The sequence below is a fragment of the Microchirus variegatus genome (genome assembly GCF_963457635.1).
Source record: "Microchirus variegatus genome assembly, chromosome: 7".
NCBI classification, from domain to species: domain Eukaryota; kingdom Metazoa; phylum Chordata; class Actinopteri; order Pleuronectiformes; family Soleidae; genus Microchirus; species Microchirus variegatus.
In genome coordinates, this window is record NC_139808.1 from 21084864 (window position 1) to 21096997 (window position 12134).

General features: G+C 41.8%; 1 protein-coding gene across 1 annotated transcript; it reads left to right on the top strand.

Annotated features, from left to right (window-relative positions):
* Positions 1-712: 712 nt before the first annotated feature.
* Positions 713-9707, top strand: LOC310929464 (MAP kinase-activated protein kinase 2-like). The gene is made up of 10 exons (XM_083892232.1): positions 713-1190; positions 4272-4411; positions 4935-4999; positions 5088-5167; positions 5881-6007; positions 6199-6274; positions 6410-6534; positions 7823-7908; positions 8002-8082; positions 9428-9707. Exons 1-10 carry the CDS (start codon positions 936-938, stop codon positions 9644-9646), a joined length of 1254 nt encoding a protein of 417 aa, XP_083748358.1. The 5' UTR covers positions 713-935; the 3' UTR covers positions 9647-9707.
* Positions 9708-12134: the final 2427 nt, after the last annotated feature.

The following is a 12134-nucleotide window of genomic DNA, read 5'->3' on the forward strand; positions in this document are numbered from 1 at the left end:
CATTGGGCCCACATTTACAGAGGCAGTTTAATCTATCAGTATTCACGCTCACAAAGAGGGGCAGCCCATATCCAAGTGGAAAGAGAACTTGGATTGTGACCTAAGGGTTGCCAGTTTGCATCCCCCCAGGTCAAGGGCTGGGGTACCCAGGAGGGCCACATCCACTGCACTCCTTGTGCCAGTGCCAATCCTGGATAAGTGGGAGGGCTGTGTAAGGGAGCTCATCCAGTGAAAAAAAAATTCCACCAAATCAAATATGGTCATCTGCTGTGGACACCCCTACAGAGGGAGAAGCCAAAATACAAAAAAAACATATATGTAAAGATATACATTGAGTCCACAAAGAAGACAGTATGTGAACGTCCCCAAACGTGTTTTGAAGCTATTACGAATCAATTTCTTTTATGTAATGAAAAAAGTGGCAGCCCTATACTTCAGCCGTGCTCCGTGCGCTGGTACTGTGCGGTGCGCCTTTACGCGTGGTTTGTTCCTTTAAGACAAACAGAATCGGCGTCTCTGACTGATTGGAGAATGAATTTGAGCCGCTTCGCTGTGACGTAAGGGAGTCGAGAGTCTGTTGTAGCCTGCAGGAAGAGACAGATAACGGTGGTGAGGAGCAGGCTGGGCCACGTATCTTCTGCGTTTGCGTTTCCACCGAACCGTTTAGTTTATTTGGTTAAACTTTAATCCTGTGTTCACTTCTGTTATCTAATACAACGACTCCAGACCTCCGCCCTTTTCCCTTTACTCCAGATTCACCCCCCCGTTTTTTTCTCCTAGTGTTCAAAGTGGGTCGAGATGTTCTGTCGGGATGTGCCAAAGTCCTCATCGAGGATGGACTAAGATGAAGCTGGACATTTTCTGTAGCTGAGACATGGAGACATTTGCTCTACTTCACTGACGACAATTTTCTGAGGGTAAAAAAAAAAGGAAAAATGCTTCATGACCAGGATCATAACCAGGAGGAGCAGACGGCGAATCCTGTTACTGCGCACTACAGTGACTCCCACAGTAGCCTGGGCTGCAGTGAGGACCAGGATCTGCTGCCACCTGCTTATTCCACACTGGATTTTAGAAGAAATGCTGTGACAGATGACTATAAAATCACAGCTCAGGTCCTCGGCCTGGGGATCAATGGCAAAGTGCTCGAATGCTACTGCAAGCTGAGCGGAGAGAAATGTGCTCTCAAGGTGTGAGTGCGTGCGTGTGCGTGTGTGTGTGCGTGTGGAGACATGTCTTTATTGGTCTGTTATGACACTTTTTTGATTCAAATTCAAAGTTGTGAGGACATTTTAGCAGGTCCTCACAACTTCTTAGAGCTTTTTGAGGTTTAAAGGTGATACATGTACATATGTACAACAGCGACCTCTGGCGTTTAAATTGGATACTGCAATCTCTTTCCAAAACGTGGTTGCCTTATTTTCTGAAAACCTGGAAATATTCTGTTCAGAAATTCTGTATAGAGACAACAAGGCGCTTTACATGCTAAGGTCAATACAGAAATTATAGAGAAACCAACAGGAACACAATAAGTGGACAGAAGAAAAAAAAAACACTGTGGACCAAAGAGCTGTACAGAATTTAAAAAAAAAAGCTCACACAAGGCAATAAAAGACATGTAAAATATATATATTAAATAAGTACATAAGACATAAAACATACGTAAAAGTAACAGCCGTGCAGTATAATACATTAAAAACAAACACAAAATAAATAAATAACTTCTGTCTCGATCAGTTATGGTATGAGAGAGGAGAGAAATGAGGGGAAAGGAGAGAAGAAGATAGACGAGAAATGGAGAACAGTTGTGTAACAGGTGTAACTGAAGAATGAATAACATTAATAACAATTCTCGTCATCACTGGCTCCAGCTAATCATGTCACCCTCCTGGTGTTGCACTGTGTTTATACACACACACATAACTGGCCCATTGTTGTTTTATTTTTCTAAACATGACCCTATTTGGTTGATTTTAGCCCATCGTCAACAGGCAGAGATGGATTATGAGCGGTTAATGAGTGGAGACGACACTAATACGCCTTTACTAGGTTATATACATTAAATCAAAACAGAAAAAGTGTATGTGAGAAGGAGATAGAGGGTTGCTATCCCGGAGAAAAGAATCCATATGGTCACGTCTGTCGTCAAAGTCCTTTCAGGTTTCATTTATATTTGAATACATCTCCACTGCATACGCCCTTTTTTATTCTCCAATTTTTGTTAGGTGTAGTGAGGCTTTCTTTGTTTGGGAACGTTCCAAGTCGAAAAACTGGGAGGTGGGTGGCATAAGAGACCAAAACACCAAATCTAAACTGAATATTCTGGCTGCACCAGTGTAATCAGTGATGTGAAGTGAATTTCACATGTTTCCTTCATCTCTGATGACACATCATGGTCACTTTATGACTTAATGTTATACATTCCTTACATATATCACCTTTAAGACTCGGTTTGAGGGTAAGCGGTTGAGGAACACAGACCTTGTCAGGACCAGTGGAGACCAAAACCTGGTCCTAATGAGGCAGAATCTAATTTCTGAGGAACTAGTTCTGGTTTAGTTTAGGGATCGGGTTAGGTTAGGCTGTCCAAATCAATTCAAGCCAATGCAGTATCCTCAAAATGATAGCGGCTTCAACCTTTGTGTTTTTAATCCTAAGAAGTGAGGACATTTTGGCTCATCATCGCATTCTGCCATCCCCCAATGATTTTTTTGAGAAATCAGGAAATTGGGTTTAGGTTATTGTTAGGCAATTGTGATGTTTAAGGATAAGGAAGGCATTATGTCTCTGAGTGTCCTCACTACGCATGCTGTGTGTATGTGTGTGTTTCCTTACCCTCCACGATCATATGTCCTCTGAAGGCTGCTGTGACTGGGAAGAAAGAGAAATGCTATCAATGATTTAAATCTCACTCTTTGTCTTTGTGCTCTGTGGTCCCCACTTTGTTTGTGTCTTATGCTGTACAGGAAAGAGATTCTTCCTCCTGCAGGACATCATTTAAATGTCCTGTGTGTAACACAGGAATTTAATCGGTTTGTGTGTTCCCATCTCCAGATAACAGTGTTCACTATAGACACACGATTTGTTGATGTTTTTATCTGATCATGTGACACGGTGAGCCAGGTCATTATACTGTATCTTCAGAAAGTGTGTCCAGTTGTCATCTGTTCTCCTGAAGACTACTTACTACTTACTTAATATGTTATGTACTAGAAAAGGAGGTTTATTGGTAGAAATGGAATATCCCACCTATATGTATGTTCATAATTGCTTTGTTATTTGTAGCCTTAAAATCAACTGTTAATACGCACTTAAGGATGTGCTCTAACGACAACACACAACTCAGCATGCTTGTTGTCTGTTATGTTGTTTTCTGGCATGCAAAGGGCACCATAGGTCCCTGACATGGTTGGGAAAAAGAGGGGCGAGCACTGCATTCCTCTGTTTGTTACAGTCTGACCTTTAAAGTTCTATTTGCAGAAATATTGCCAGTTTGTCTTGGTGAAGTTTTTAGTAAACGTGCTGAGCTGCACACACACACCGTGGGTCAGTCTGTCTGTCAGCAGTGTAACATTGTAGAATTCTAACCTTACACAACTCAGCATTCCAGAACTATGATGTAATATTCTAGAATTCAAACTTCATGTTACATAACATCCATGTATGTAACATGTAGAGCGTGAATGCTGTCTTGGGTTTGAGTTCTGGGGTCTCTATGTCAATGTCTGCAGTATTAGTGTGTGTATCTGTGAAGAAAGATCATGTTGCTGAATGCTCTCTCAGTGGGAATTACATTCGAGTGACTTCCAGTGCGTGAGAACTGTTGAGACTACAGATAAACGGAGGACTCCTCTGTTCATTCCTCCTTCTTTTTCAAATCAGAGGAAAATCGGGGAAAAAAACGGTGGGCGGCCTTTGCATACCAGAGAGGACGCCATTGTCTGCACACATGTCTAGTTGTTGGTGTGCTGGTGACGCTTCTGTAGATGCTCATGTAGAGGTTGTTGTAGAAACGCAGCAGAGCAAAATTATGTTAAAACACCACCCCTACCTGAAGTACATGTAAAAGGTTTATTTTAAGCTATTTATACCATTTGTTTTTTTTTTTATGGGCAGTTAAAGTCAATTACTGCCACTTTACGTCCTCATAAATGTCACACATTGGACCTTTTATAGTGAATATTAACAGTGCTGTACACAGACAATGGATTCAGCCCATTCAGAACCATATATTTAACACTTGTGATCACGTGTGACTGTATTTGGTGCAGATTCTGTACGATACTCCGAAAGCCAGACGGGAGATTGAGCTGCACTCGCGAGTATCTGGTGGTCCTCACATCGTCCGGATACTTAACCTGTACGAAAACATGCACAACGGGAAGAAATGCCTCCTCATTGTTATGGAATGGTGAGCATCATCTGTACTTTGTTATCTGTACTTTCTCATTGTTTTGCTTTACATCCTATAATATGGGTATTATATGGAGCTAAATCCAAGATCTTAATTTAGTTTTGCACTTGCATTTCATTTTGAACCTTTTTGATGGGGGAAAATCAAGGCCTTGAGAATAAACATTTGATTTAAAAATGGAAAACCTCTATGAATCTCAGCCACAGAATAAACTGCACTTTGGAAAGATATGATTTATGAATCAGTTTTCACCTGATGATATCTTCTGTCCTTCTGCATCCTGTGTTTTTAATATGTAGCCTGAGGTCAATCTTGTTTCCAGCTCTAATTCTTCATCAATGGTTGAATCATCTGAGCGTGCTGTGGCTCAGAAGACTGGACATACCAGAACACTAAATAATTAGGCACAATGACTCACTTTGTGATAGAACCATGATTGCAGTAGGAAATTGTGGTTATCTGCTGAGACCCCCCCCCCCTCACTGACCCAGTTCTGATCTCTTTGTTAATCATTTCTCAGTATGGAAGGAGGAGAGCTCTTCAGTCGCATTCAAGCGAGAGGAGACCAGGCCTTCACTGAGCGAGGTGAGCTGGAGTTTGCATTTTGCAACTAAATAGAAGTCTATGCTGTGTATGTTTATACTGATACGCCTATTCCCTAATTGTCCACCAGAGGCATCGGAGATCATGCATGACATCGGCACTGCCATCGAGTACCTGCACCACATGGACATTGCTCACAGAGACGTTAAGGTACTGATGCTGCAGTATAAGTGCTCTTGGAAAATGAACTAAAGTGAAATATGTAAAATATGTACAACAACTTAGAATCTGTATTCCTGGAGTGCAGGAGCTTAAACCCAGTGTTGCAGCGTGGCACAGCTGTCTACATTTCAGCGCATCTCCACTGTAGACCCTCATTTTTTCTCTCCTCTGGTTGAGACATTTTTGTGTGGGGTAGTGAGGTTTTTTGAGTTGTTAAAGAGCTGCATTTTGTGACAGATTTATTTTGTGAAAAAAATTGTTACACCATTGTTATTGGTGATGCAAGTATTTCTTTTTAATATATTTCCTTTCCTTCATGTTTTTCTCCACCGATCACAGTTTCAGAGTACATATTTTTACAACACCGACGTAAACATCCATCTGTCCATAGATCCCTTGTGTAACACTTAACCCTCACTGTCATAAAAAATCACCGCCGGTTAGCGTCCGTTTTGCATGCTTCTGTGTTTTTCACTTCTCAGCATTTGGAAAAAAACAATCTGTGGTTCACTCGTGTCACCCCTCACTTGGCCAGACAGTCGTTTCCTCTTCCTCACTTCCTTCATCAACAGTTGTAGCTGCCATGAAGAACATCTTAATGGAAAACATTTCATACATCGCACCTTCAAGTATATTACACATGTAGACTATATATATATATATATAGACTATATATATTCATATGTATTATCTTTCAACAGCCTGAAAACCTGCTCTACACCACCAAGGAGAGTAATGCCACATTAAAGCTGACTGACTTTGGCTTTGCTAAGGAGATCATTCTACACAACTCCCTCCAAACTCCCTGTTATACTCCATATTATGTTGGTCAGTATTTCCTGCCATATATGGCTCTAGTAGTTTTGGTAAAACTAGAAGTTACACACTGCCCTTTACCAGTAGATTAAATGTGTGAATACAGGAAAAATAAGTTTGATATTATCAGTCACTTTCACATTGTCCATGTGTGTCTTGTATTTCATTCTCCATGTCATTGCTGTGTGTGCTTGTACATTCAGCCCCAGAAGTGCTTGGGCCAGAGAAATATGACAAATCATGTGACATGTGGTCTTTGGGCGTAATCATGTACATTCTGTGAGTATCATGTGTGTCTCTTAACTCTTTCAACTTCATGAAATGTTTGTAGCTACAAGATATAATTGATTATTTAATTTAAGTTGGTGAAGAAGACGCCACAGTGACTCTCCTGTTTCCTCTTCTGTTGTCTAGTCTGTGTGGGTTTCCTCCGTTCTACTCAAACACTGGTCAGGCCATCTCTCCTGGCATGAAGCAGAGGATCAGGATGGGCCAATACGAGTTCCCCAACCCTGAGTGGGCTGAAGTTTCTGATGAAGGTCAGGCCATGTACACAAAATATGTACACAACAGTGGCGATTGCTGGTCTTTGAACAGGGGAAGCTCATTTCAGGCCCAGTCATTCATGCATACATTCTGCAAATGAACAACAAGTAAACACAATCATTTTGTTAAACTGAAATGGTCTAGCAAATAACACACAACGACTAGCTGTTTGTCAACAGACTTCCCTCACAACATTGTCACAGGACTGAGGAAGAAAAGGCTCTGCTGTCGTGTATGTTTCTGTAACACTGTCAATCAAAAGCTAGTTTCAACTTTCAGACAGTTCCTCCAATGATCATGCAGAAGCCCAGCATCTTCCGCACTGCTCCATTGACGCCCAGAGGAGCTGAACTTCCCTGGAAGTGACGTTTTTGCCGCATTTGTCCAATCATCAGTGAAAAAAGCCTATTCTGTGTTGTCACATAGAGAACAGTTGAAGCTGAGCTTCAAGTTGTTTACATGCGGAAGCTGCTACAGGAATACAAAAATCACATAAGACAATCTGTCATCCATGATCAACAGCTGATTCTGAATGCACTAGAGACACGTTCTAATCGTGTTCTAGCGCAAGTTTAGTATTGACATATAAATACTACACAGTACATATTTGACCACATTTTAGAGGAAGCTGAGCTTCTCCTGCTGTCTGAGAGCAATCTCCACTGTTACACAATGTCTAACAGCAAAAAAGACATGCACAGTTACCTCTCATTTAAAGCTGCAGTGTGTGATGTCTGGTGATTTTTGCTTTCCTGATATTATTCTGCCAAGACGGTGTTTGGCAGAACATTATTTGTATGCTGCATCCTTCATCTGAATTCAGGCTTTGTTAAACAACACTATCAGTCCTGACTGAGTGTGGAGACAAGAATTGTTTATCCTGTCAAGCTGCTGAATGAGCAGGTTTTTTCTAGCAGTAGAATCCACTTCTCAAAATTTGTGTTGACGCCTCTGTTTTTCTAGAGCTATACGTTGCTGTACGTCCGCTTTGACATATTACAAATCACATCCTGTGCACAGTGAGGGAAAGTCACCATACATCACAAGATTCTGAGAAACACACACAGAGAGTTGGTTAGCGCTGATATACTTACTCAGCATTGTGCTGTGTGTTATGTTTGGAAGCGGCTTGAATGAAACAGACATCCGTTAATAATTAAAGGCTACACACGACAGCTTTAATATGAAGTTAAACAGAAAGGAAATCATGAAAGAAGAAAGCAGTTCACTGTAACATCAGGTAGCATGCTTGAGCCTGTCTGATTAGTTTGTCCTCTGCAGCAAAACAACTCATCATTCAGTTACTGAAGACAGACCCCAATGAAAGGATGACCATTGGACAGTTCATGAATCATCCCTGGATTAGTGTAAGATGACACTTCATAATCCTTATGACTAAAAGCCTGTTATGGTCTACCTGTATATTCATGTATTCTGCTGCTGTTTGTTTTCCACTGCAGCAGTCAATGGTGGTCCCTCCAACACCACTCCACACCTCCCGTGTTTTGACAGAAGAGAAGGAGCTGTGGGATGATGTGAAGGTGAGAATCGTAACATTTGAATGTACAGTCAGCCAATCACATGGCAGCAACTTAATGCATGTAGGCACGTAGACATCACATAAAATTTGATTTGATTTGAATTGTGGGCTATATTTATATAGTCCACAATTACAAACACAGTTTGTCTCACGGAGCTCCACAGGGTTGATAACATCGTCTTTCCTTAGACCCTCGACCAGGGTAAGGAAAAACTACCAGGGAAAAAACCCTTATAACAGGGGAAAAAAAGAGGTAGAAACCTTAGGGAGAACCACAGGTGAGGGATCCATGCCCTGGACGGACAGACGTGCAGTAGATGTTACCCAAAACATACAATACACAATTACAAAAAATAGAGAATAAAAAGTCTTTAACCCTTTAAAGGTACTCACAACCATTTGGTGGACCACAAACTAAGTCACATCTCTACCGTTTGGTGTAGTAATGCAATGCTCATGCTCTTTTCAGTGTTCCAACAGGTCAAAAACCATTTGTGCTGTTGTACAGCCACCAAAAATATTTGTGAGTGAGTAATATTGGTCAAGAAATTGCAGTTAATATGACTTGTTCTGATTGTCATTGTTATCACAAGTGAATATGATTGCTTTTTTTCTTGATGCGTACTTTAAAGGCTTAAATGCCAGGATCCATCTGGATCACTGGGTTTGTCACAGCCTGTAGTGAAGGCTGTTGTGGTCAGAGACTTGGGGATGACAGAGTCCTTGTATCCATCCTTGCCTCATCCCATTCGCTGGTGGCAGCAGAAAGTAGTACCAGCCTCAAAACTGGATCTGGATCCTGTAACCGCTTTATCCTTCACCGAGGGTCGCGGGGGGTGCTGTGCCTATCGCAGCTGACATAGGGTGCTATATAGGCGGGTACACCCTGGACAGTCTGATCATCATGACATGGTCAAGACGACCTGATGAAGTTCAAACTGAGCATCAGAATGAGAAATAGAGGTGATTTACGTGACTTTGAATGTGGCATGGTTGTTGTGCCAGATTGGCTTGTTTTTGTATTTCAGAAACTGCTAATCTACTAGAATATAATGCATGGCCATCTCTAGGTTGTACAGAGAATGGTACAACCTTGGCAAACATGCCTTGTTGAGACGTGAGGTCGGATGAGAATGGCCACACTGGTTTTTAAAGATAAAAAAGGCAATCTAAATATGCCGAACACCATGTCTGAACCTTGAAGCAGATGTTTCCACTTCTGCCACTTTATTAAGTCTCCTTTGTACCTAATATAGTGGCATTTGAATGAATGTATGTACACAACTATCACCACTAGGTGTCAGTAAAATATGAGATTTACAGCACATACTGTCTTGGTCCAACAGGAGGAGATGACCAGTGCCTTGGCCACCATGCGAGTGGACTATGACCAGGTGAAGATCAAAGACCTGGACACGTCCAACAACCCTCTGCTCAACAAGAGACGTAAGAGACCTGTGCCTGGAGGAGCCGATCAAACGGGACCATCTGATGTCGGAGATGGAGGTGGAGGAGTGGTGTGTCATAATCACAGAGAAGTGACTTTTTCTGAAAATGTAGCATAAAAGCCACAGTGATCTGCACATCCCTTGGATTATTGTATTTTTCTTACTTTTCCTCCTGTTTTTATATCACTGCACTTAATAATCTAATGAATGTCATTTATTTTGGTGTGTTCTTCTCAAACATTTGAAATAAAAGTGTGATTTTTATGTTTTACAGCTGTGTGGCGTCACGTTTGTACGTGAAAGTACATTTCACTGTGTTTGTGTCACACAGGGCCACATGGTTGGTGTGGTGGTTAGACCTGGGTTTGAGCCCCAGTTGGAACAAGGGCCTTTCTGCATGGAGTTTGCATGTTCTCCCTGTGTGTGCCTGGGTTTTCTCTTGTAAAGAAACAAAGAAAGAAAGATTATCATGAGACACATTAGCACAGAGCTTTATTGAGTCTGGTCCCTGAGATAAGTCACTTAGCGCCTATTAAAAAAATGGATGTGAAACAGTCGGCATAAGTTATTTTTGGGACAGTGCTGCTGATGGAGCTCTGACTCTATTCATCGAAATAGAGAGTCTTTCATTCATTCATTCATTGACTGCCCCTTTATCCTCCACATGAGGGTCGCTGGAGCCAATCCCAGCCAGAGTGTACATGTGCCCCACGCACATCCTGATCAGGTCACCAGGCCATTGCAGGACAGAGATGAGCAAACATTCACATTCACATTCACAATCACATCATTTTAGATTGTCCAATTAACATATGTAAAGACTGGAAACAAGAGGAAACAGCTAGCGGATCAATTTAGAGTGACCAATTCACCTAATCCCCATATCGCATGTTTTCGCATGCACGGGGACAACATGCAAACTCCTTGCAGAAAGGCTCTTGTTCCGAAGTTGTTCCAAACCCAGGAACCCAGGTCTTCTTGCTGCAAAGGCAAGAGTGCTAACCACTACACCAACTGTGGGCCCTCACACTGTAACCTAGTTTCTTAAAAATTAAGAATAAATGGTTTGGTCCTGCAGACATTACAAGTGGATCATTCCAGAGCATCACTGTGAAGAGGTCAGCGCTGTCAAAACTAAAGCAGGAATGTCTCAGAGTGACAATAAATATGATTTAGTTGTGGGGGAGAAAAAATGAATTGTATAGCTTTCCTAAACTGATTTAAAATCATCAGTCAGTATTTTTTACTATAGTGGAAATGCAAATGCATGCAGATTGTTTACCATGTGATAAATGCACAAACAGTGTTATATTTCAATCTCACAGACGCCACTGTCGTATGTCAGCTGGTAAAAACAGTTACTCCAGTGCTGCAGGCTGCAGAGACCCAGGCTGACACTGTTCATTTTGTGACATGGTGTCCACTCCTGCTTCCTGCAGCTCTGATGTGTAATTGTAAGGAGCTGCAGACCTAGATTAGAGTTACTCAACCCACTACCCTCAGCCCATAGAACACATATGCAACATCCTTCAGTTCAGTGACAGAACACGTTGTCCTCATCATATAGGTATGTGTCCAGCTGCGTGTAGTGCTGTTTCCGTTTCCCTTTTCTAACAGTTGATGTCATTCTCCCACTGTTTCTCCTTTTCCCTTTATTCTTGAACACAACATGCAGTGTGGCTTTCACTGTGCGGAGCGGGAGCTGTGTGCCAACTAGACTGCGATGTGCACGTTCCTCCACACTTCCCCTGCATGAACGTGACCCTGCTTTAAAGCATGCGTGTCATGTTTTTACACAGCATGTGAATTTCGACTTGCATTGAAGGCTGTCTGAAGACAACAAGATTATGATAATAATAACTGACTCATGTGTACCAACACCTGTTAAACTGTGTTTGACCTCTCCACATTGTGCTAACTCAATAGAGGTCAGGGGTTAGGGCAGGGGTCGCCAACCTTTTTGAGACAGAGAGCTACCTGAAGGGTAAAGAATAATATGGAGGGCTACCATATAAACATTTTATCATCAATTGCATACACATTAATTCCAGTGCTTACTCCTAATGATTATCAGTTTTTATAAATAATATCAATGATATTTTACTGAGTAATCATATGGATACATGCAAGTGAGGTGAGGTGAAGTGAGCCCGTGGGCACCGTATTGGCTGCCTGCGGGCTACCAGGGGCACCACGTTGGTGACCCCTGGGTTAGGGGTTTACATTTCTCCCCGAATGTGAATAAAATAAAATGGTTATTTGAAGAATAGGACTAGTCCAAAGTGGGCCGTAAATTCAATTTTAAATTGTAAATACTCGCCTTTTACTCTATGTCACCTGGGTTTGGCACCAGCAGCCTCATGACCCTGGATAAACTGTCTCTACCATTATTATCAGTGTATTTAAATAAAACGTACATGATGTAGCTTTAAGGCAGGTCTGAAGGCAACACGTAGTGCTGCTGATTGTATTTACACAGTTAATATCACCACAGTAAAATCACCTTGAAACAGTGGCTGGAGGTGAAGAAGACACGGTGCACCACCACAACAGTACAATAACAACAACAACACAGGAATGCGCACGTGCGACGCGACAACGCCCC

What these genes read in the sequence shown, in the direction of transcription:
- LOC310929464 (XM_083892232.1), top strand. Translation starts at nt 936, where the DNA reads ATGCTTCATGACCAGGATCATAACCAGGAGGAGCAGACGGCGAATCCT. An exon ending in CCAGGCCTTCACTGAGCGAG is followed by an intron (nt 5,000 to 5,087) that starts GTGAGCTGGAGT and finishes ATTGTCCACCAG; the next exon opens with AGGCATCGGAGATCATGCAT. An exon ending in TGAATCATCCCTGGATTAGT is followed by an intron (nt 7,909 to 8,001) that starts GTAAGATGACAC and finishes TTTCCACTGCAG; the next exon opens with CAGTCAATGGTGGTCCCTCC.